This window comes from Thalassophryne amazonica, chromosome 1, assembly GCF_902500255.1.
Source record: "Thalassophryne amazonica chromosome 1, fThaAma1.1, whole genome shotgun sequence".
In the NCBI taxonomy this organism is placed as follows: Eukaryota; Metazoa; Chordata; class Actinopteri; order Batrachoidiformes; family Batrachoididae; genus Thalassophryne; species Thalassophryne amazonica.
In genome coordinates this window covers 38,689,905-38,716,372 of record NC_047103.1, presented here as the reverse complement: position 1 = coordinate 38,716,372, position 26,468 = coordinate 38,689,905, and the positions used below count along the sequence as shown (strand labels likewise).

The 26,468-nt window shown below is 40.6% G+C and overlaps 1 protein-coding gene across 1 annotated transcript in view; it reads left to right on the top strand.

Annotated features, from left to right (window-relative positions):
• Nucleotides 1-26,468, top strand: part of rbm33a (RNA binding motif protein 33a) — a 58,181-nt gene that overhangs the window by 20,156 nt on the left and 11,557 nt on the right. Inside the window, 10 exon segments of the mRNA XM_034177614.1 lie at nt 2,740-2,828; nt 8,225-8,272; nt 8,699-8,769; nt 8,914-9,216; nt 14,924-14,981; nt 15,996-16,148; nt 20,198-20,366; nt 20,562-20,779; nt 25,584-25,618; nt 25,620-25,879. Coding sequence (XP_034033505.1) covers nt 2,740-2,828; nt 8,225-8,272; nt 8,699-8,769; nt 8,914-9,216; nt 14,924-14,981; nt 15,996-16,148; nt 20,198-20,366; nt 20,562-20,779; nt 25,584-25,618; nt 25,620-25,879 — 1,404 coding nt within the window.

Sequence of the window (26,468 nt, the reverse complement as noted above, 5' to 3'; positions counted from 1 at the left end):
TATACCTGCCCGATTTCATGCTGTTCAGTGATCCCATTAATGAGGCAACCCATCATAAAGTAAAGAGCATCATATATGGTCAAATTCAAGGCCATGACAATTGCAAGCAGAGCAGCAAATTTGAAGGTTTCCGGTCCAGTTATTCAGAGTCATGAACGAAAGTTTTGACACCATTCTGGCTTTTCTATGTAAAAAAATACAGAGACAAGTTCATTCAGGCCAATTTAGCATATTTTGCAATCTTGTGAAAAAATTATTGAGGTGCAAATGTACATGGCTTATACTGTTGGAAATGTTTAACTTCACTGATCGCAACGGTATATGGTTTTCCTATGTTTGACCCTACCCTTTGACCCTTGTGTTTGTCAAAAAGTTATTATTATTGATGGTAGAACTTAGCATTTTTTATCTGCCATTTTTTGTATAAGGGCAGTTGGTACTGAGCTCTACAAACCCTGTAAATTTCACATTTCAACTCCGCTTGGTCTAGATTGCCCATTGACTTTTGTGCCTCGAGGAAAAAAAAAGAAGAAAAGTAAATATCCACTCCAAAAGCTGGTGCAGGGACCCTAATTAGTGCCGTTGAGCATTAGTTTGAGACAAGTAAATCTAAAGAAAATACAAATTGCCTTTGTAGTGAGTATAATATTGATATTATACTTTGCAGTTATTGTACATAACTTGTAATTCACATGCAAATGTTTTTGCAGCTTTTTGAATGGAGGCATTTATTTAGAGCCATTAACTATTGGTTTTCTGTATATGTTGATTTGATATATAAACAATCTGTTTAAAATAACTAAGCTGATCATTTACTCTCACAACAGTAGAAGTGCTCAGTATCTTGCGAGTAACTATCTGCCTATTGATGCTGCATGATTAATTACATTTTCGTCATCATAGCAGTAAGAGGATGTGCAGTAAAAAACTGTCTGAGGAGCAGTGACTAAGAAAAACTATTTATTTGCACGAGCAATGGTGTGAGGTAAAATTTGACCCTGAAGTGCTGACACTTAATGTTTTACAGTGGGAAGCCAGTAGACAGAGCTCAACATTTTGTGTTTTTGGTGAAACTGTTAGGTTGGAGAACATGTAAGAGCCAGAAATTACATTGGGTGATTTTAAAAAGTGGACAGTGATTACGGTACTTTTAAGGAGTTTTTGGATCGTACTCAGGAATGGTACAAAGCAATTGGCAATTATTTTAGCAAGGCTAAAATACCCTCAGCCATATAAGCATAAAAATAGAAAACAGATTGTGACCGTTTGACCTCTTAAAATAGGTCAAGGTTAGCCATCTTTGAACTTGTTCAAGGTCTGTGTCGCAACACTTCTGTGTCGCTCTTCTTTACAAGTTGAGTTATAAAGTTGAGTTTAACATCCAAAACTTGTAAGACCTCTTTATGTTAAAGAGAGGTAGCAAGTGGAAATAACTAGGGATGGGTATTGATAAGATTTTATCTATCGATTCTGCTTATCGATCCGATACCTCTTGTGAATTTTCTGTGTACTAAAAGTAGGATTTACAGGTTTTCTATGTCAACAACATTTTATTGTGTCTTAAAGTAAATAAATATGAAATTGGTCACTGGATCCTTAAACTCTGGACATAAATAAACTCTACTTGGTGGATCCTTGATCTCTGGACATAAACAGTAGTAAACAATCAAGTCTGTAGATTTTGTCTAAAGCATTTCCTTTCAGACATTATTGGCATGAATGTCTTTCCATACATCTGAGCTGAGGTCTTGTGGCTGCTCTGTATATCAGGATGTAATTCATAAAGAATGCAGGACGTCTCATTTTGGGACAAAAAAAATGTTTTAGTCGATTGTATTTTATTGTCTGTATTATAGCGTTTGGAAAGAGGTGTCATTTTATTTAAAGCAGCAATTTGTTTTGAAGTTATTAATTCTGACCGGACTCTGTCTCGGCAGAGAGCCGTGCAGCATTTGGAGCTGTGCCAACGGAACGAGGACGATTCTCGTTTCTTGACTGCAACAAGACAAGAGTCCCAGTTAGCGACTTTAATCCACACAAAAGTGATTCATGATTGACATATATTAATGGCTTTGAGAGGGGTTAAGAAGCGGACTTGCCGCTTCTGAAGAGAATAGAAGAATCAAAGAACCAGTGAGCCAGTGGATCGAAGCACTGTTTCATTGGTTCATGCTTCAAAGTGGAGTCGCACTGCAGAAACAACTTTATTTTGACTGCAGACCCGCTGCGGGGTCTGCAATCAAAATAAAGTTTGTCGGGAAAATGATCATTTTCCCGACAAACACCCTCAAAAACAACGGCCACTCTGAAGGACCTATAAGGGAATCGTTAAGCAAAAAGACAGTTGATATCGGTGGATCGAATCATTTCTTAACGATACCTGAAAAGAAATGCTTCTTGATACCCAACCTTAGACATAACTAAACGTGCTGCAATGTTTAGAGTGTAGGACTGGACTTATGCTGAGCACAGACAAACAGAAAGATGGGCGCAAACCCTTCGCAATACCCGATAGCCATATTTGGCCTCGGGTAAAAATGACCCCTTTTGACATTAATTTAGCCATCTGCCGCTGAAGATGACAGTAATTCTGCTATATTGACCACTAGAACTTTTTCTCTCTCTGCCTACCCTCAACATGTGAAGGGAGCTTACGGCCACCACTGCTTGTTGTGTATGTTATTTATTGACCATTTATTGTTCTGATAACAGTAAAACAGTTTTTTTTTTCTCCCTCAGATTCTGACTTTGGTGAATATGACAAACCAGGTGCTGAGCGGTCACGAAGGAGGAGGGGAAATGATGAAGATGATGACATGGACAGGTAAGTTGTGTTTTGATATTCTCTTGTTGTTCTGAAGATAAAAACTAGTCAACTTCCGCCGGTAATGGCTGTACTTTTATTCATTAAGCATAGGGTTAAATTTAATGGTGCAAAAGACCCTGTCACACCGGGCCTGCGTAGAGTTGCATTGTGCTGTGTATCTATTACGCAGGAATGGCTGTGTATGTTGTGCTTGGGGGGGGTAAGCTTTGGCCTGCCTCTCCTTCTGTGGTTTTGAAGCTTCACTGCCAGCAGAGTCCAGCAGGGTGAAAATAATCTAGCAATACAGGTATGTACTGATTTAAAAAAAAAAAAAAAACCCTTAAAGGATTTTTCGCTGGACTGGCGTAGGGTAGTGTTCAATTGCAGAGGCATGGTGTACAGTAGCGCAGTGTTGTGTAGACTTGCGTAGAGCGCAAAAGAGAACACTGGATAATTTACACTCAGACTTTCTGTGGAAATGGAAATGGGTACAGTTAAGACCATAACTTTACATACACTGGTTAAAAAAAAAAAAATCACTCAACTTTCCTCAACTCCACATATGTCATATTACCAGAGAATACAAGTAAAGTCAGCTGGATAACTGCACGTCCACCCCACTGACTGCTTCGCCAGTCGACTGTGAACCAAATGCTTTATAACTTTTGCAGTTTGACTAATTACAAAGGTTGTAAAGCATGCAAATAGTAAACCAAATGCTTTACAACCTTTGTAGTTAGTCAGTTTGCAAAGGTTGTAAAGCAGGTAAGGGTCGGTGACCCAGCAGGGATCTGTAGTTTCAGGGCTGAAATTTGTCAAGTGGGTGGAGATGCTGTTCTTCTGGGATTGCAAAGTATTACTTCCATTTGGCAGAAGGTATCATCCCAACAGACTGGGACGAAGGATGTGTCCTCTTTGGAAAGGGACAGGGTGATTGCGGCATGAATATTTGTAATAACTACATGGGTGTTATAGTGCCAAACAACGTACTTGCAAGAGTTATTCTCAGTAACGTTAAGTACGAGCTGCCGCCTGCTGATGACCAGAGCAGTCTGATTTCACACCCAAGTAGTCGAGCCATCGACCGCATGCCATGTTTGCGAGGATTAAATGAATCTAAGTGTGAATATTTGCAGAGCGTCATTGCAGCCTATGTTGACATTTACAAAGCATTTCATTCGGTTGTGTGAGCTGCTGTGTGAGACATACTGAGCATTAGTAGGATTCCCCCAAAAAATGTTTTAAAGTCCCAGTCATGCTATGACTGACAGAGCAGAAACATATTTAAATATTTTGTCCATTGGCAAATGTGTCAGTCTCCCATGGAGTTGGGGCACTAATGGACAGATGACGTTGCATTTCCACAGAGTTCTGCTCTGAGCAGCAGTATTTGTCGGGTTTACAGACAAATATGCTGCATTGGAACAGAGTTCGACACTCTGAAAGCATGTAGTCATGCTTCCTCACTCGGAGCGAGAGACAGAGCGGGATAGACAGAAAGAGAGAGACCAAAAAAGAGGGCCCGCTGTCTACAGTAGGGTAAAAAAGTATTATTAGTTTAGTCAGTCCCTGATTGTGCAAGTCCTCCTACTTAGAGAGACAAAATGAGAAAAAAAAAATTCCAGGAAATCACATTGTAGGATTTTTAAAGAATTTATTTGTAAATTATGGTGGAAAATAAGTATTTGGGCAATAACAAAAGTTCAACTTAGTACTTTGTAACATAATCTTTGTTGGCAATGACAGGTCAAATGATTCCTGTAAGTCTTCACCAGGTTTGCACACACTGTAACTGGTATTTTGGCCCATTCCTCCATGCAGATCTCCTCTAGAGCAGTGATGTTTTGGGGCTGTCACTGGGCAACATGGACTTTCAACTCCCTTAACAAATGTTCTATGGGGTTAAGGTCTGGAGACTGGCTAGGCCACTCCAAGACCTTGAAATGCTTTTTACGGAGCCACTCCTTTGTTGCCCGAGCGGTTTGTTTGGGATCATTGTCATGCTGGAAGACCCAGCCATGTTGCATCTTCACTGATGGAAGGTTGTGGCTTAAAATCTCATGATACACGGCCACGCCACGTTCATTCTTCCCTTAAAGGGTCCCTGCCACGCCATGACATTTTTACATATTCTTGAAGAATTAAAAAAAAAGCTTTTTCCACATGTTGTCTTTGTTTTGTTTTTTTACCATAAAATTACACTGAACAAGGATTTAGACATTTCGTTACCCATATGAGAATTTGTATTTACCGCCTCCGAGTTGACCTACTTTATCGCTGCAACTGATGTGACGTCATGCGAGTAAAGGTGTCGAAGCGAGGCTCTGTTTACCAATACGGCAGACACGGACAGCGAAGGCATAGTGAGCGATTACAGTGAAGATTTAAGTGACATATCGATTGTTTTTTACAGTTGGAGCCCCTCATTATTTTCACCGTCGCTTCGTTCATCAGAAACTTCCTCATCTTCTTCAAAAACAATCGATAATTCATAACTGGTAATCAGCTAACTGAAAAGTTTGCTTTTTTAATGCGAACCCGAAAAACTTATCGGAAGCTACAGATAACTGATAACCTTAAATTTTGCCCCCCTTACGCTCTCAGCTACTAAGAAGCTGATTTGAGTTTAAACACCGCCAAAGCTTCTGATAGAATCAAGGCGATCATAAACCCAAACAGCCAGTGAGCCAGTGCTTGTCTTTGTGCGCACTGCCCCTTACTGTAGGAAAGCGTCATTTACCCTGACAGGATATAGTGGTCCAGCGATGAGGCAGAGGTCTTGAAATGGAAAGCAGGTTTGAATTGTGGTTTTGCTTTAAAAATAAAATTATTCTGGATAGAATAACTACAATGATGTAAACTCTTAAAATGTACAAAGTGATACATAACACATATCTGTTCATTTTAAAATAATGCACTAATTCTGAAGATTTGAACATTAACACACAGATGCCCAAAGGGATTATGGGTAACTAAGCCTCTGCTCATACTGATTGGTTGATTAAAAAAAAAAAAGTGACATTTTCAAGATCCCACTGGACAGCGCCTAAGCGCACACGTGATGACGCCACAACTCTATCCGGTTAGGGAGACGAGGTTTCTTTCAATAACAAGAACTGCCAAAAAACTTTCTCATGTGGTTGGAATTGTGTGGCGATAGGAACGATTGAATAACGATGTCAGTCGCACAAAAAAATCAAATAATAGTGAAAACATGCTCATTGCGCCTAGAATGTTGGTATTTTGGTCGTTGAGCTTTGCGGTGCGGTGTCAGTAACGCATCAATCAGTCACTCCGTGCGGTGTCATAACACAACAAATCAATCAGTCGCTCCGTGTGGCGTCATAACATCAAGCCTGTCTCACATGGCAAAATAATTAGGCCTATATCGGACCCGATCTTCCCCTTCCGACAATGTTAAGGACGCCCCGATAATCGTGATGACGCTAAATACAATCTTATCAGATATTCCTGCTGTGTGTGGTTTGTAAGAGAGCTGATCTGCTCAGAAGGACTTGAGCAGCTAAATGTGACATGCAGGCAATCAGAAAGCGAGGTGTTTGACCTGGGAATGTTCGTGTGTGTTGTTTTTACCGTGTGGCTGACGCCACATACTGAACAACTAAACCTGTCAGATCTATGATTTTTTTCTTTTTTTTCTTTTTTATCTCCATGTGTGTGGTCTCTCAGGTTTTGGAAACCTACAGATAATTTTAAAATCCTGCGGTCGACAACACTGTGATATAACCGGTCGCCAGTAGATGGCAGTGTTCTATGCATTTGAGGTCGGTTATATCAACGGCCTGAATCACAATTTAACAGACTTTTTGGCTTTTGGAGAAGCAATCTGGGCTTCTTCTGGCATTTTTACATAAAACAAACACAATAACAACGTCTATAAACCCAGAGAATATATTCATGAGAGTTTTTGGCACAATATACAAAGAGTTAAAGCTGTTGTCTGTGTGGAGCCTGATCAGAGCGTGTCAAATGCATTTCTCCTGTCGTGAACTTTTACCCAGAATGCACTGTGCACACACCATGTCCACACTAAAACCTTTAAAATTAGTCCAGTACTTTAAAACTAAAACATATATCATATTTTCACTTTATAAAACCTTCAGACGTGACATTAATTTAAATAACTTGTCCGAAATTAGTTTGGTTAAAAATTTTAACCATAAGTTAAAACTGTATGCCTTTGGATGACTTGGATGATATTGCCAGTGTCTTAGTATGGGGTCAAAAAAATTAGCTTTTTTTCTTTTCTATGACCAGTTCTCCTTTGCCTGCAGAGGATAGAGCGGTTTCTTCTAGAACCAGCTCTTCTCTGTTTGTAGAGGATAGAACTGCACATCTACTACAAAGCTACGTCTGCAAAAATGTTAGCGGTCTAAAAATTATCGGACCAAACTTATTGGAAGATGATTGGTCCAATGATGGTTTTCAAGATATCTGAAAAGCTAATCTGATAATGAAAACATTATCTTCAATATTTAGCGGTTAGCAGATTAGCAGAACTGTGCCCACCACGGGATTTGGCGCTAAATAAATGAAATAAAGTAAAATAAATTGAATAAAATTGATATGAGCCTTTCATAAACATATATCAGCATCTGCATTATTTTGCATATGAAAACTTTTATTGACCAAATAAACATTCAGAAAAGCACTTTGGCTGTCCGAAATGGTTTAATTGTGTAGTCTGTCCAGCAAAGGGTGCTCCTAAGGCATTGTTTACAATGCTGTCAAACATGGCTGGGACCCATCGCACATTACTACTAGAGACTGTGGTAAAGCAACCAGTTGTCATTAATTTATCGTCAGAGTGGTTGCTAAGCGGCCAGCTTTTTTTTTCTTTTCTTTTTTAAATGGAAATGCGAGTGATGAGATGCAGTGACTACCGATCTGAGTGGCGTCAGGTGTGCTCTATGTTCTGGTTGGTTGTTTGAAGAAAATGGTCCAAGACAGCAGAATGTACTCCCGGACAGTGGTATTTCTGTATAAATCTGATTGGCATTTTTTCCTCTTGTATTTTATAAGGGTAGGGAAAAGTAAACACTTTTACATATCAGCAGATATATAAATGTATCTTAATTTTTTTCATTCCCTAATATTGTTATTATTTTGTCTCCCTCAACATTCCATACTAGTTGGGCTCCAATCTGTATGTGGTCAGATAATGGTCAAATGTCTTTGGTACTAAGTCGCTCCAAAGAGTCCTTGGGTCCTATTGGAATGACTGTCTGCACCGCAGACAGACTGAGATAAGGCATACTATTTGCATTCTGATGACTGCTATCATACGGCCCGTCATCAGTAAACTGATAATAATAATACTGTTTGCTAGTCTGTAAATAGACATAACAATTGGTGCTGTTATTCAACTCTGCTAACATTTATTGTTTCTCTTTCAAGTGATTGGAGGAAGGATTGTTGGAGGAGGACTGGCTGTCAGGTAAAAAGGTGAGGGGAAAAAAATCTGTTATTTGACTCCCCCAACACTTTATACAAAACAAGTATGTGCTTTGTCAGTGTAGTTTTATTGCTTGCCAGCTGGAAGCGGAAAGAACCTAATGTCAGTAATATCAGAAACTTTATCTCCTGGTGACATTTAAAAATAGAAATGGGTTTGTAGCAGGTGGCTCCTCCACAGGGGGATTTGTTGATATGAAACCAAGAGGAAGTACAGTGGACAAAAAGAACTATGTTGACCTGGCCAGATTGCATTCTCCACATGGGAATTGAGCATCTTTTGGGTTGCGGGTGGTCCCCTACACACATCCTTAACACACACACACCCACACACCTGAGAAGGAGCAGAATATAGTTTCAAAAGGAAACAGAATATGTTCCTCTATGGAAAGATATGATTGGGTCTTTCTGTTTCAGAATCCCTCTGAAATGTCTGATGAAGAACTGAATGATGACCTTCTGCAAAGTGATGATGACGTGATCAAAATCTGAGGTAACTTTACATTATATTTCTGGCGTGTTGATGTTTCAGTGTACCATTGTACTCGTCAGTGGACACAGTTACACACCAGCCTGGATCTTAAAGCTAATATATGTATATTTTTATTGTTTTTTCAAAAATTTGTTTTCAGTGGTCAGGACCAGACTTTCAACACCACATTCAGTGTGGGCTCATCCTATGACCAGCAGGAGAACTCACAGGAAGCAGATGACACAGATGATGTCGTGAACCTGGGTACAGAGGGATATGAGGAAGGGGATGGAGAGGAGGGGGAGTACCAGCAAGAGGAGTACACAGAGGACTACAGCCAGGGCGATGGCAGACAGATGCCTGATCAGCAGATGGATTGCCTTGGAGAGTTAGATGAGGGTGATGGCTACCAAGATGAAGTGTTGGACATCCAAATCAATGAGCCCTTAGACAGCGATTTCAAGTGAGTTTTCATATGTAATTCCCCCCCCCCACACACACACACACAGATCCTCAGTCTCCTTTTTCTAATGTCATTGTGCCCAAGACATGTGATAACATCAGTTCTCTTGTCTTGGTCTGTGGACAGTGAGGATTGAAAATCTATTCAGGGAAAGGAGACGTAGGTTGGCATTTTGGGGCAGGAGAGGATTAGATTCATTATCACTTCCTGCCAGTTAATTTCTCCATCTTGCTGACAAAGTTTGTGTTGACAGCTTGTTTGGCGGGAGGTAATGCGCTGGTGTCAGTGCCAAATCCCCATATCCAGTATGACCTTGGGGGCCTGTATCTTTGGGGGAGTAAGAAGCTCCTTTGTGTTGCGGAGATGTGCTGCCAATCGGCAGAGGTTAATGTGGGGGGCTTTTATCTCGAGCATTCGACGGATCTGATAAAGTCTCACGTAGGTGAAAAGATTATTGACCTTCCCGAGGACACCCATACAGTTTTCTAATGATTGATGTGCGTTTCGCTTTTATTCCTTTCCCTTTCCTCTTAGCCTGGACTAGGAGGATGAAAGATAGGCCAGATCCAGTGCAAATGTCTGCAAAGGTCCATTTAGCAGCTTGTGATGATGTTTGGCGTCTGACAGAGATATTAGTGCCCACTTCTTTTTTCCAAACAAAGATTAAGATGTTGACCTTCTTTCTTTGAATGCACAGCACAAGTGGATGCCTAGTTTGGCTTTTGGATAGTGTGTGCCTGTGCAGATATCCATTTGTATTAATAACTGGTTATGTGGTTACTACATGGGATTGACATTTGCTTTCTGTGTTATTCATTCAACAGGCCCAGTGTAGAACACTTAAAGATAACACTTGAGAAGTTGTTTCCTTTAGACACCATGTTGATTCTTTTTTTAAATTATTATTAGTATAGCCACACACACTGTCCTTATTACTCTTAGGCCTGTTTTCACCCACGTCTGTTTGAAATTGTGACTGCTTCAACAGTAATGAGCTTTGTTGCATTTTTAAAACTTGGTGAAAAATTTGGATCTTCTCTTCTGCAATAAAAACAATTTTGGGGCAGATCCACACAAATGCGAGCAGCCAGAAAACTGTAATCCACCCAGTCCCTCAGCTGCACCATGTGGGGGGAAAAATTAGATATGTGGCAAATTGTTGGAAACTGCACTAAGAACCACTGTAAGCACATAAAATGTGCATATACAGAAAAACAGACGAACCAACAATAACTGTAGTGATATAATGCGCCACCTGCAGCTGGAGAAAGTGCTCTTTTGTGTTTTGTTGATGTTGTCCGCACCTCAAGTGACGGGCAGCTCATCACACAATAAAAGGCGATTCTACTAAAATGGTTACTTCTCACAGAACTGCACACCGTACAAGGAACATGCGTGTCCGCTGCGCTCTGGTCTCAGCGTTTTTTTTACATCAGTGAATTCATTAATTAAATTAATTGTATTAGTGTTTATTATATTAATGTTTTGTTTACGCAAACAATGAAAATGTGATTAATCTTTCAGCCAAAGAATCTACTTTTATTTATCTTGGTCAAAATATGTTGCGTGTTCTGTAATAGATGCCTTGTGTGGGATTTTCTGAAAATGATTTCAGTTTTTGTCTAGTGGACCTGTGATTGCATCAAGTAACAACAGAAATTTGTTGGTGCTGACGTTGGTGTTTCGGGCTTAACAGTCAGGAATTTACTGTGGGCCAATAAAACAGCGATTTGCAAGAAGTGGTGATATTTTCACCATCACTGAACCAGGGAGGAGTATTTTTATCTTGGCCAGCGTTTCTTGTATATCATGTCAAACATTTACATCTCATTGAATTTCAAATGCTGTCAGGAATAGTAATGAAGCCATGCTCCCACTGTTATGGTAATTTGGGACGGAGTTAGCTCCACTGTGCTTCCCCCAAATCCGCTTCATAACATTGTAATGTTTGTCTTTATGCTCTGTATGTCTTTTTTTTCTGTCTGGCAGTCTCAAATATTCTTAGACATGCCATTAAGCCTTGTTATTTCAATAAGTAAGTTAAAATGATATTAAAATAATATTTCATAGTTTTTTTATGCCTTTATTGTTTATCTTTAAAGAAATTGGGCAGGAGATTTGTGACCAGTGAAGAAACGGAAATAGAGTTGGTCATTATTGGATCATATTGAAGTGTTGTTGCCTCTTCAAGCCACTTTAGAATGCAAGCTGTAACTTTGCAGGCATCGTGTTGCCATTAGCCGACGGCAGTTTTGACTTACTAATGTGCATCTCCTTTATGGCGTATTTATTTTGTGATTCTGTTCAGATATTTCAGGACCTTCTTCAAAAGAGCATTAATGATCATGAGGTATTTTCTGTTTTCTAGAGAGTACTTGTCAAAGTAGGAAGTTGGGTTTAACTTACAAGATTTGTTTTGCAATTCTGTTGAGTGGCTTTATTTAGTTGCTATGGATAAGTGCCTTTTTACTTTTGGCATTGGAACAATTTCTGGCCATTGGGGAAGAAGCAGGGGTTGGCTGGGGGTACTATATATTTTGGTTGTATCAACAATAGAGCTGCACAATTAATTACATTGCAGTCATAATTGTGATATCAGACTACATGATATATCATTGTCAGTTGGTGTGATTTATATGAAATTGATCACCATGGATAGGGCTGCATGATATAGGAAAAAGAAATTGACGTGATGTTTTTGCCAGTAGAGATATATTGCGATACATGTTTGTTTCCACAAATATCTCTGTTCACACAAATCCACTGAAAATGCTGTAGTACACATGCCAGGCCTGTATGTGGTGCTGTAACACTTCCACAAACTGAGAAGAAGATGGAAGCATGTGCATGTAACAGCAGAAGGCTGGAACATTTCAAAGCAGCAAACTGAGTAAATAAAGTCTTTTAATATGGTCTGTTTAGTCCTTTCAACTGGATTCATCATCACACCCTTCGGAAAACTTATCCACAGAAGACGCTCTTTTTTGGAAGATGCCGTTTGGAAATACTTTAATTTGTTATTGTGAAAATTGCTTGTGAAAAAGCAGCGTTTTTAAAGAAGTCCCCTGGTGTTATAATATGGAGCTCTGGATGCATTTCTCAGTGTGAGCTGAAGGAAGCCACCCCCAAGAAGAAAAATAACTTATTTTAAAAGCTGGAAGTCCTTTCTGCAGTTATTTTATCAGCCTCACAGCGCTCGATTTATTTACAATCAGTGTTCACCATAGCCACCTGTCGTCTTTTCAGCTTTTTGCTCATGATGAAAATAAATCCCATTAATGATCAACCAAGACAAAAAAAACTATGTTAAATTACATTGTCAACAACAACAACATGTCAGTAATTATGAGTGGCTTAGATTACAGAGGCTGGACTACGAGACGTGAATCCAGCGTTTTCAGATTTATCCACTCTAGGACCCGTATTCAAAAAGTACCATTTGTGGCCATCTAAAACAAGACAAGTTGCGAGGGGTCGGCCTGCCTTTTTTCTTTTCAACCTTCATGCATTCATTTTCAACTACTTGTCCACATCACGGTGGCAGCAGAGCAAGCAGCTCAGTTTGCACTTCCCTAGCCTCAGCTAAATCCAGTTACTCTTCCCAGGGGATCCCAAGGCATTCCTCAGACCATAGGCCATACTTGGCCCCACAAATCTTAGAAACATGGTGTCTAACCAGATCCTTACTGTGGATGGCATTACCCTGACCTCTAGTAATACTGTGAGAAATCTTGGAGTCATTTTTGATCAGGATATGTCATTCAAAGCGCATATTAAACAAATATGTAGGACTGCTTTTTTGCATTTACGCAATATCTCTAAAATCAGAAAGGTCTTGTCTCAGAGTGATGCTGAAAAACTAATTCATGCATTTATTTCCTCTAGGCTGGACTATTGTAATTCATTATTATCAGGTTGTCCTAAAAGTTCCCTAAAAAGCCTTCAGTTAATTCAAAATGCTGCAGCTAGAGTACTGACGGGGACTAGAAGGAGAGAGCATATCTCACCCATATTGGCCTCTCTTCATTGGCTTCCTGTTAATTCTAGAATAGAATTTAAAATTCTTCTTCTTACTTATAAGGTTTTGAATAATCAGGTCCCATCTTATCTTAGGGACCTCGTAGTACCATATCACCCCAATAGAGCGCTTCGCTCTCAGACTGCAGGCTTACTTGTAGTTCCTAGGGTTTGTAAGAGTAGAATGGGAGGCAGAGCCTTCAGCTTTCAGGCTCCTCTCCTGTGGAACCAGCTCCCAATTCAGATCAGGGAGACAGACACCTCTCTACTTTTAAGATTAGGCTTAAAACTTTCCTTTTTGCTAAAGCTTATAGTTAGGGCTGGATCAGGTGACCCTGAACCATCCCTTAGTTATGCTGCTATAGACGTAGACTGCTGGGGGGTTCCCATGATGCACTGTTTCTTTCTCTTTTTGCTCTGTATGCACCACTCTGCATTTAATCATTAGTGATCGATCTCTGCTCCCCTCCACAGCATGTCTTTTTCCTGGTTCTCTCCCTCAGCCCCAACCAGTCCCAGCAGAAGACTGCCCCTCCCTGAGCCTGGTTCTGCTGGAGGTTTCTTCCTGTTAAAAGGGAGTTTTTCCTTCCCACTGTAGCCAAGTGCTTGCTCACAGGGGGTCGTTTTGACCGTTGGGGTTTTACATAATTATTGTATGGCCTTGCCTTACAATATAAAGCGCCTTGGGGCAACTGTTTGTTGTGATTTGGCGCTATATAAAAAAATTGATTGATTGATTGATTCCCAAGACAGCTGGGAAAAATCATCTCTCCCGTGTGTTTGAGTTCTTCCCCAGGGTGTCCTCCCAGTTGGACATGCCTGGAAGACCTCCTTAAGGTGATGACCAGTGGGCATCCTCACCAGGTGCCCAAACCATCTCAACTGGCTCCTTTTAATGCAAAGAAACAGTGGTTCTACTCAAGTCCCTCCTGGATAGTTGCGCTTCTCACCCTGTCAAGGAGTGTAAGCCCAGATACCCGATAGAGGAATCTAATTTCTGCCGCTTGTTTCCGCAGTCTTATTCTTTCAGTCATTACCCAGAGCTCATGACCATGCATAAGGATAGGAGCATAAATCATCTGATAAATTGAGAGCCTCACCTCCCAGCTCAACTCCTTCTTCACCACGGAGGTCCGGTACAGCATCCGAAAGATTTCTGAAGCCGCCCCAATCCATCTGTCGATCTCACACTCCAACTTACCCCCCTTGTGAACAATACCCCGAGATACTTAAACTCTTCCACTTAGGGCAGTAACTCTCCCTTGACCCAGATGTGACAATCCACCGTTTTCTGAATGAGGACAATAGTCTCAGATTCGGCTTCAGATTAGGATTTTCATCCTAGTTGCGTCACACTCTGCCGCAAAACTGCTCAGTGCACATTGGAGATCACTGCCTGATGAAGCCAACAGAAGCCAACGGTCCCTGACTGCGCCTTGAAATCCCCTCCGTGAATATCACGAACAGGATTGGTGATGAGGTGCAGCCCTGGTGGAGTCCAACACCCATTGGAAACACATCTGTAATACCAAGAATGTAGACACGGCTCCTACTTTGGTCATAGAGACACTGGATTCCACATTGCAGCGAAACAGGGACCCGGTCATATGCTTTTTCCAAGTCCACAAAACACATGTAGACTGGTTGGTCACATTCCTGAGACCCCTCTAATATCCTTGTGAGGTTAAAGAGCTGGTCCACTGTTCCACAACCAGGACGGAGCCCGCATTGCTCCTCCTGAGTTTGAGGTTTGCCTAATGGTCTAAGTCTCCGCTCTAGTACCCTGGCATAGGCTTTTCCAGGGATGCTGAGAAGTGTGATTCCTTTACAATTTGAACACATTTTTGGTCCCTTGTTTTTCCAGCTGAGTGTGATTGATGCATGCAGGAGAGAGAGAAGGTGCATGTCGCGCACTCGCATTCCCAGGGTCACTTGAGTAAATTCAACATCTTCAGCATCTTGTGTGGGTTACTCATGAAAAGCGAAATTGGATTTTTACCCTTATAACTCCGCAGTATAAATGTACATGCCTATTTAAATTGTCACATAGTGAGTCCTGGTGATGTAACTATTACACACATGCACATCGCAATGGCGGTGCTCAAACAATATATCGTGCAGCCATAATCATGGACTGCACTGCCTGTGTTCATTTTCATGAGTGCGCCACCATTAAAATGCAGGCGTTTTTCCCCTTCTTCCATCAGATGTTGTGGACTTGTCACTTTTATACATGGTAAGTAAAAAAAAATGATGGTCACGCCACCCACTGCAGAGGTTATCTTTTCACCCCCCCCCCCTTTTTTTTTTTTTTTTTAAATAAAGTCTGTTGTGATGATGTATATAGAAAAACACTGTCACTGCCGAAATGCTTCTGGACCTGCCTGCAGCATTAATATGGCATTTCCCTCAAATCATAAAGAACTGTTCAGTGCACCATCCAGGCTCTTGTTTGCATCTTTTGAAATGTCCATTCAGCACCTGATGACATTCACAACATCTGTGTTAATTGTGCGAGTGGTGACTGGGTAGCGTGTTCAAGCGCAACATTGTGAGACAGAATGTCCTGAGAGAAGACTTGTTTGTCAAATCAGCAGAAGAAATGGACTGAACTTTACTGTGCAGTTATTTACATCTTGTTGCTCAACAACATTTCAGACAGCCTGTGACCAGAGTCAAATTGAGGTGATGTTGTTGGTGTAAAGTGTGTCTGAAATATTTTTGCAATTCTTCATACCTATTATACATGCATTCTTTTAAAGGATGATGACGACTACTTGGCTTCTTATGCTGATAAGCCTTCGGAAGAAGAAGGAATACAAGAGCAGGAAGCCCTGGAGGATTTAGTGGAGAGAGAAGAGCAGCAAAAAGAGATGAATGCTGCTGAGGCCTCAAACGTGATTCACACAGATGAGGTACGTTGAAATGCCAAATAACGTAGCACAGTTTAATATTGTATAAGTGCATATTATCACAATTAATATAATATAGTTTTTAAAGTTAATGAATATTGACATTAATTTCAGAATCTACTGGAGAAACTGTATAGGGCTGCAAATATTTTTTAATCATAGTGCTTTGTTTAGATTTGCCTGTGCAGTTTATTGTTGCAACAACGAATTGATTAAAAACCTCATTGTGCCGCTACAGAACAGATAAAAGATGTATGGATGAGTATATCTCAGTTCATCAAATTTCTAAATTGTTTGCTGTCTGAGAATTTTCAGTTGCCTGACAGAAACTGAAGGCAAAATTCTGTCATCGAATTTTTCATAGCATAAAGACATGCCAGCTTTAAACCATAATTGGAAAAACCATTCAAGTTAGACACTATGGAAAAACCTTGTGTCCTGGATGGCAGACACCCAGGCAAAGAACCGGTACATTCCTATATCTCTAAAATAACCATATATCTGCCACAGCCAGGTGAAATGTGGGTGTCCATTTGGTCTTTTCTAGCTGCAGGGGTCTTTAAATACACACACACACACACACACACACATTTTGTTATATACAAGAAGTCATTAGTTCTTCAGGTAGTCTCCTAAGGCCTGTTTCCACTGCAGGAACTCGACCAACTCCCTAGATTTCAGGAACAGGTACAGGAACGGCCATTAAGTGGCCTTCTTAGCTCTTGTCTACACTGCAGTGAAAAACCACCGTGCTCGCAGTGACAGCAGATATCTAATGCTAGTGATAGCGAGTAAACAAACTGTAACCTTAACAAAGTGCATCGCAACATTAAAAAAAACTTTACAAACTTTTAAAGCAGCTGCATTTAATCAATTTTTTCCAGCCTGTGGGCTTCTTGATTGCACTCCTCTCCACTGCAGTGAGTCTTTTGTCCCTGTGCACCAGTGCATGGATGTCTGTGGAGCCGTATTTCGTTGGCTTGGTATGAGCCACTTTTATTGTTGTGGAAGCTCAGTGCAGAGGTGTCTGCCTCTCTAAAATGGCCCACAAATTCCTACGGTGGGAATGGACCTTCAGATAAACCAGTAGTTTTTCACTTTGTTACTGCACTTTTTTGGGGGGGGGGGGGGGGGGGTGCAATAACCACAGATGCTGATATGCCATTCAATCGCAACATACAGTAGTATTCAGAATAATAGTAGTGCTATGTGACTAAAAAGATTAATCCAGGTTGTAAGTATATTTCTTTTGTTACATGAGAAACAAGGTACCAGTAGATTCAGTAGATTCTCACAAATCCAACAAGACCAAGCATTCCTGATATGCACACTCTTAAGGCTATGAAATTGGGCTATTAGTAAAAAAAAAAGTAGAAAAGGGGGTGTTCACAATAATAGTAGCATTTGCTGTTGACGTTACAAACTCAAAACTATATGTTCAAACTGCTTTTTTAGCAATCCTGTGAATTACTAAACTAGTATTTAGTTGTATAACCACAGTTTTTCATGATTTCTTCACATCTGCGAGACATTAATTTTGTTGGTTTGGAACCAAGATTTTGCTCGTTTACTAGTGTGCTTGGAGTCATTCTCTTGTTGAAACACCCATTTCAAGAGCATGTCCTCTTCAGCATAAGGCAACATGACGTCTTCAAGTATTTTTGACATATCCAAACTGATCCATGATACCTGGTATGCGATATATAGGCCCAACACCATAGCAGGAGAAACATGCCCATATCATGATGCTTGCACCACCATGCTTCACTGTCTTCACTGTGAACTGTGGCTTGAATTCAGAGTTTGGGGGTTCTCACAAACTGTTTGCGGCCCTTGGACCCAGAAAGAACAATTTTACTCTGTCCACAAAATATTCCTCCATTTCTCTTTAGGCCAGTTGATGTGTTCTTTGGCAAATTCTAACCGCTTATGCACGTCTTTTATTTAACAGAGGGACTTTGCGGGGGATTCTTGCAAATAAATTAGCTTCACACAGGCGTCTTCTGTCACAGCACTTACAGGTAACTCCAAACTGTCTTTGATCATCCTGGAGCTGATCAATGGGTGAGCCTTTGCCATCCTTAAATAGGGGACACCTGATTCACACCTGTTTGTTCCACAAAATTGACGAAATCACTGACTGAATACCACTATTATTGTGAACACCCCCTATTTGTCTAATAGATTACAATTTGTTCATGTAAATGGGGAATCTTCTTCACAGACTAAAGTTAATTTTGGAGTTCCACAAGGTTCTGTGCTAGGACCAATTTTATTCACTTTATATATGCTTCCCTTAGGCAGTATTATTAGACGGTATTGCTTAAATTTTCATTGTTACGCAGATGATACCCAGCTTTATCTATCCATGAAGCCAGAGGACACACACCAATTAGCTAAACTGCAGGATTGTCTTACAGACATAAAGACATGGATGACCTCTAATTTCCTGCTTTTAAACTCAGATAAAACTGAAGTTATTGTACTTGGCCCCACAAATCTTAGAAACATGGTGTCTAACCAGATCCTTACTCTGGATGGCATTACCCTGACCTCTAGTAATACTGTGAGAAATCTTGGAGTCATTTTTGATCAGGATATGTCATTCAAAGCGCATATTAAACAATATGTAGGACTGCTTTTTTGCATTTACGCAATATCTCTAAAATCAGAAAGGTCTTGTCTCAGAGTGATGCTGAAAAACTAATTCATGCATTTATTTCCTCTAGGCTGGACTATTGTAAATTATTATCAGGTTGTCCTAAAAGTTCCCTAAAAAGCCTTCAGTTAATTCAAAATGCTGCAGCTAGAGTACTGACGGGGACTAGAAGGAGAGAGCATATCTCACCCATATTGGCCTCTCTTCATTGGCTTCCTGTTAATTCTAGAATAGAATTTAAAATTCTTCTCTTACTTATAAGGTTTTGAATAATCAGGTCCCATCTTATCTTAGGGACCTCGTAGTACCATATCACCCCAATAGAGCGCTTCGCTCTCAGACTGCAGGCTTACTTGTAGTTCCTAGGGTTTGTAAGAGTAGAATGGGAGGCAGAGCCTTCAGCTTTCAGGCTCCTCTCCTGTGGAACCAGCTCCCAATTCAGATCAGGGAGACAGACACCCTCTCTACTTTTAAGATTAGGCTTAAAACTTTCCTTTTTGCTAAAGCTTATAGTTAGGGCTGGATCAGGTGACCCTGAACCATCCCTTAGTTATGCTGCTATAGACGTAGACTGCTGGGGGGTTCCCATGATGCACTGTTTCTTTCTCTTTTGCTCTGTATGCACCACTCTGCATTTAATCATTAGTGATCGATCTCTGCTCCCCTCCACAGCATGTCTTTTTCCTGGTTCTCTCCCTCAGCCCCAACCAGTCCCAGCAGAAGACTGCCCTCCCTGAGCCTGGTTCTGCTGGAGGTTTCTTCCTGTTAAAAGGGAGTTTTTCCTTCCCACTGTAGCCAAGTGCTTGCTCACAGGGGGTCGTTTTGACCGTTGGGGTTTTACATAATTATTGTATGGCCTTGCCTTACAATATAAAGCGCCTTGGGGCAACTGTTTGTTGTGATTTGGCGCTATATAAAAAAATTGATTGATTGATTGATTGATTTTCTACTTTTTTTACTAATAGACCAATTTCATAGCCTTAAGAGTGTGCATATCATGAATGCTTGGTCTTGTTGGATTTGTGAGATTGTGAGAATCTACTGAATCTACTGGTACCTTGTTTCCCATGTAACAATAAGAAATATACTCAAAACCTGGATTAATCTTTTTAGTCACATAGCACTACTATTATTCTGAACACTACTGTATGATGACTACTTCGACCATGAATATGTAAGCCTGTCATTCAGAAAAGGCTAATTACACGATAAAAGCAATTGTGTTGCAGCCCTGGTGTGATTGCATTGTATATTTAATGCTGTGTAGTGTTTAACTACATTTAATTAGTAGCTTTTGAGTAATGTAGTGTTTGAAATGATGAAATGATCACTACTCTGTTCTTTGAAGTACATATGCTGCTGTAGTCATTTATTTTCAAGAGCATGTCTTCAGGTTGAACATGAAGCTATACATGAAGAAGAAATGAAGGAGGACTCTGATGAAGAGGATGAGGAAGATGAAGAATCTGGTCACAGACGGTTCAAATCTGAGAGAAAGGAAGGTGTTGCAGTGCGTTTGGCTGATTCAGGGACTAAAAGAAGAGCCATCCCTGAAACACTTGGTACAAATTATTCCTGCATAGCAGAATTCAATCTTGGTAGCTAAATCTACGTCACATGGAAATTTACTTTGGTCTGCTTGTATTTCTTTCCACTCTGCAATAAAATAAATGTATTTCATAGAATTTAATGTGTGTTGTTACAAATTTAAAGTTCTAACAAACTTAATGTTCAGTTGCTCTGTTTTATTTTTAAAGAACTGTCAGAGAAAGCAAAGGCAGACTTAAAGGAGTTTGAGGACCAACAACGGCAGAAGAAACAAACCCATTACGGAGGTCGGGGAAGAGGAGGATGGCGAGGTAGAGGGAGAGGCGGCTACCAAGGCTTTGGAATGGGTGATTATAGAGGTGCTGGTGGAAACAGAGGAAGAATGAATGACCAGAGGCACCACCTGATGGCAAACCTAGGCATGCAGGTATATCTTGTGTTCATCCACCTGAAGGTCTTTGATGCTATAATGCAATTAGCTTCAGTTGTTGTTAGTTCAAGGGATGACTGGGGTGCTGAGGGTAAGATGGCTTTACCTTGAACTTTATTGTTTGGTGAAAACAGCTAGGCTGGAAGTAATTGTACTTGACAATGTTATATATTTTTTTTTTTTAAGATTTCGGGAGCAGTAGTTGTTTGTACATCCCTAATGCCAGTCAGTGTATTATTCTGCCATCATTGTCAGTGTTGAGGTACAGTGCTATGAAAACAAGGTGTGTCCTGTCTGGAATTTTTGGATTTTTATGTGTATTACTGCAGATTGTTTCAGATAGCTACACTAATTCTGATAAAACCAACCTCTGTTAACACTTCAGTTTGTAAATGAATTCTGCCCCCTACAAACAAACATTTGAGGTGGGGATGGTGGGGTGTGGAAATCGACCTTTCTGTTTCTCTGTGACACAGGGAATCTCCTTCAAAACTGGTCGGTGGATATCAAGAAATACCTGGTTATAAATAAGAGTTGAAGTTCACTGATAATAAGGTTATGAACCAATTTAAAAGGACACATTAAAAAAATGAGCCATGTGTTTATTTATTCTTTTAGGGCCCATCCTCTTATTCTGAACACTCTGCATAGACATGGCTGACTGTACCACATATCCCCAACTCCAATGTCTAGTTGGCGGATTTGGGCTTTCCAACCTTCTCCTAAATTTGTGACATTAATTCAGCAGCTTTTCTGTTTTTATGAGGCTTTTTAATTGTCTCTTTCCATTGCACTAAGTCCAGGCGTCGCAGATTTTGTTTTGCTGGAAGCCTTGGCTTGTCTGTGACACTGATGCCATTAAGCAAATACTATCTGAAGTTCTTTGTCAGTCAAGCCTTCATTGTGCCATTTCCCAAAGCAGTTTTAACTGTAGTTGATTTCTACTGCATTGTAAAACCTTGTCTCTGACAGTCCTCCATGATGCTTCTTGAATTAGCTTCCTTCACTTTCATTGCCCACCCTAAATTGTTGTTTGGCTTCTGCAGCAACATTCTGGTACATGCAGTTGTGGTAGTTAAGGTGGCTTTGTGAGTCAGGTATTGTCCGGTTTTATCGGTATTAGGTACTGATCTCCCTGAAGCATTTCTCCACCTACACTGCATCCAGAAAGTATTCACAGTGCTTCACTCTTTCCACATTTATGTTAGAGCCTTATTCCAAAATGGATGGAATTCATTTTTTCCTCAAAATTCTACACACAATACACCATAATGACGATGTGAAAAAAGATTTTTTTTTTATTATTATTATTATTATTTTTTTAGATTTTTGCAAATTTATTAAAGACAAAAAACTAGGCAACCACATGTTTAAGTTAACCCTTCATTTAACCAGGTTAGTCCCATTGAGATCGAGACCTCTTTTTCAAGGGGGGCCTGGACAATTATAAGGTTTCCAATTCACCTAACCTGCATGTCTTTAAATGTGGAAGGAAACCCACGCAAACACAGGGAGAATATGCAAACTCCATACAGAAAGGCCACAGGTGGGAATCGAACCCATGACCTTCTCGCTGTGAGGCAACAGTGCTAACCACTAATCCACTGTGCTGCCATAAGTACATGTACATAAGTATTCACAGTTTATCATGAAGCTTAAAATGGAGCTCAGGTGCATCCTTGACATGCACCTGAGCATCTACAGCTTAATTCGAGTCCACCTGGGGTAAATTCAGTTGATTGATCGTGATTTGGAAAGGCACCTTTCTGCATATAAGGTCTCACAGTTGACAGTCCCTGTCAGAGCACAAACCAAGCATGAAGTCAAAGGACTTATCTGTAGACCTCAGAGACAGGATTGTCTTAAGGCACAAATCTGGGGAAGGGTACAGAAACATTTCTGCTGCTTTGAAGGTCCCAATGAGCACAGTGGCCTCCATCACCCATAAATGGGAGATGTCCGGATCCACCAGAACTCAGCTGGCTGCCCGTCTAAACTGAGCGATCGGGGGAGAAGGGCCTTAGTCAGAGTGGTGACCAAGAACCCGATGGTCACTCTGTCAGAGCTCCAGCATTCATTCCTCTGTGAGAAGAGAACCTTCCAGAAGGACAGCCATCTCTGCAGCAATCCACCAATCTGGTCTGTATGGTAGACTGGCCAGACGGAAGCCACTCCTCAGTAAAAGGCATATGGCAGCCCACCTGGAGTTTGACAAAAGGTACCTGAAGGCTCTCAGACCATGAGAAAAAAATTCTCTGATCTGATGAGAAAAAGATTGAACTCTTTTGTGTGAATTCCAGGGTCATGTTGGAGGAAACCAGCCACCATCCCTACAGTGAAACATGGTGGTGGCAACATCATGCTGTGGAGATGTTTTTCAGCAGCAGGAACTGGGAGACTAGTCAGGATTGAGGGAAAGATGAATGCAGTAATGTACAGAGACAGCCTGGATGAAAACCTGCTCCTGACCTCAGACTGGGGTGACAGTTCATCCTTCAGCAGGACAGTGACTAAACTAGCTGTGTCCAACCCTTTTCCTGGAGGGCCCCTGCGCTGCATGTTTTGTAACTCTCCCTGTTCCACACTGAGGCAATTAACTCTGCCGGGTATGCTTTTAAAAAATCAGGTGTGACTTGAGTATGTAGATATGGAAAACATACAGGGCAGGGGCCTTCCAGGAAAGATATCACAGGAGTGGCTTCAGGACAACTCTCTGAATGTCCTTGAGTGGCTCAGCCAGAGCCCAGACCTGAATCTGATTGAACATCTCTGGAGAGATCTGAAAATGGCTGTACACTGACATTCCCCATCCAACCTGATGGATCTTGAGAGGTGCTGCAAACAGGAATGTGCAAAACTGCCCAAAGACAGGTGCAGCAAACTTGTGGCATCATATTCAAGAAGACTTGACTATAATTGTTGCCAACAGTGCATCAACAAAGTATTGAGCAAAGGGTGTGAATACTACTTGTGATTTCTTAGTTTTTTATTTTTAATAAATTTGCAAAATTTTCAAAATATTTTTTATTTGGTATTATGGGGTATTGTGAATAGAATTTTAAGGGGAATAAAATTAATTTACTCCATTTTGGAATAAGGCTGTAACATAACAAAATGTGGAAAAAGTGAAGCTCCGTGAATACTTTGCAGATGCACTGTACAGCTCAACTCTGCGCTTTAATAGCCTGTGTTGCTATTGTAAATGACAACCATGAGATTATGCATCCTGCCGTAATGCCCATTTGCACTTGTTGCCAGTCTGCTGTAAAATTTACAGTTGTGAAGAAAATCTCTATGTTTGAAACCCCCTGAGGTACTTTATATGCTGGTGTCTTCCATCCTTTGCTGACTGGATTTGGAGCCAAATCACCCTTGTGCATTGTAGGCATCCCAAAAAGTGTTGATTAAAATTTGAAAGATGCTTATGTTGGTACACTTACTGAAAATTAAACATTTTCATCACACAAGTGTAGCTTTTTATATTTCTGTCGCTTCACCAGTATTTAAAGAACATACATTTAACTTTCAAAGCTGATTAATTTATTTTTCAGATACTATTTCAGGTCTTAGTTGTGAAATTCTTCTTAATTTAGGAACCAGTGGCTGCAAGCAAAGCTACCTTTCAAGATCGAAGTGTTTTGAGTTTTGACTAAGCACTAAATGTCAGACATCCAACATAAAGTCATCTGGAAGAAGGAAAAAGGTGCAGTTCCTGAATGGCTGCTTGAGGCTGCCTCTAGAAAGGAGCACATTGCCATAGATGCCTGCATTAAAATGTTCAACTTCAGAGGAGGAAAAAACATGTTTATTACCTGGTACAAAAACGGTTTTGGTCTGTATAGATTGTTTCCCCTTACATGGCAACTGTACAAAACTTAACTTTTTGTCTCACACGACTTGGTTTAAAAGGTTTTAACACATAGTTATGCATAATTTGTGCATGGTCTCTTTGACTGACAGCTAGTCTGTGCTGCTGAGCAAACCTTAGAGGTCCGATAGCACCTGTGGCTATTAGCTGCTATGGAGGATTGTGTCTGTCCTGTGAGTATTTCATTATAAATATCTGTTATCATGTCTTTTGTTGTGCTCCTGATTTTCCTAGTGGATCATCTAAGACGTTAGTGTTACAGTATTTCCACTGAGTGAAATTTTGGTTTTGTTTAATTTTATGTGCTAACTCCATTCGGCATTTTTAGAACTTACTGGTAGTCTGATGACGTGAGGTCCAGTTAATCCACGATTACTGAGGAAATAAGTGGATCATAATTTTTAATGCGTACCAAACCAAACTGTTATGAAAACCACTGCTCAGTCCCCCAAAATATGATTTCATATACATCCCGTCTGAGGTTGGAGTGTTAGCTGTGCTTGTTCAATAACTCAAACATGAAGATGTGTTCAGACTTAAGTTGTACAGTTCAGGTCATACAGAGTCTCCTCGAACCGTTGCCTCTTCATCCAAATGTGGGTTGGTCATGACATATGCAGGGGTAAGTGCTGCCAACATAGAGACACCTAGGGCAGCTATTTTTGGGTTTCAAAATGTTTCTTCCAGGTCTCTATAGAAAACCTATGGGTGACATTGTGCAGCTTTGACCTGTGTGTGTGTGTGTGTGTGTGTGTGTGTGTGTGTGTGTGTGTGTGTGTGTGTGTGTGTGTGTGTGTGTGTGTGTGTGTGTGTGTGTGTGTGTGTGTGTGTGGTGTGTATATATATATATATATATATATAATTGTGTGTGTGTATTGACAGGTTGTTTTTGTCTTTCCTCCACTCTCTGTCCCACTGTCTCTTTGCATGTAGCAGCCATCCAACCGGATGCCTGGTCTTCATCAACAGCCACCCTTTGCGTACAAGAGGACCTCCTCCCTTCCAAGAACATGGGCGCCCAATTGCCCAGCAGCCCCTTCAGCCACTCATCCCTCCTCCCATGGCTCACCGTTCACCACCATTGCGACCCCAGTTGGACCCACCACCACCACGCATGATGAGCTCCTCCCCATCCAGCTACTCCCAGCATCACCAGCAGCAGCCTCCACAGCCCAAAAACATTCACATTAACCCCCATTTTAGAGGTCCCGCATCATCATCTGTACAAGGTGCTTAATTCCACTCTTAAGTTATTTTAATTGCAGCTTTGAGCAAAATACTTTGCCACATTTAATTTGTATGCTTTATAATTTCTACCTAGTTCTTCACCACAAATTTTACAGGTTTACCATAGGCCCTAACCAATTAATGGTATTACTACTGCCATTATCATTCATGCATTGGCTGTAAAACTAATGACCTTTTGGGCATTTATTTTTTGATGTCACAATTTTTAAATAAATAAATACATAAAAGTTAATTGCAGATTAGGGAAGTGCAGGATGAGCTCCTTGCTCTGCTGCCACCGCAACCCAGACCTGGATACGTTGCTGAAAATGATCATCAATTATTATTTCAGATTAATTTTGAAAAATATACCGTTTAATCTTAGAAAAATAATATTGAGAGCATGATCCTAAAAGACTGTTGTTACATTGCTTGGTGCACACCCCTGAGTGCTCCACAAGTCACTCATGTAGAACGCCGTGGGGAGCAGCGCCTTTTATTGTGGGCATGCATCCTCCATGTAAATACATGGACGTGACTGAATCTATGTGTAGCACTGTGACAAATGCCTGTAACTTGCCAAAAGAAAGG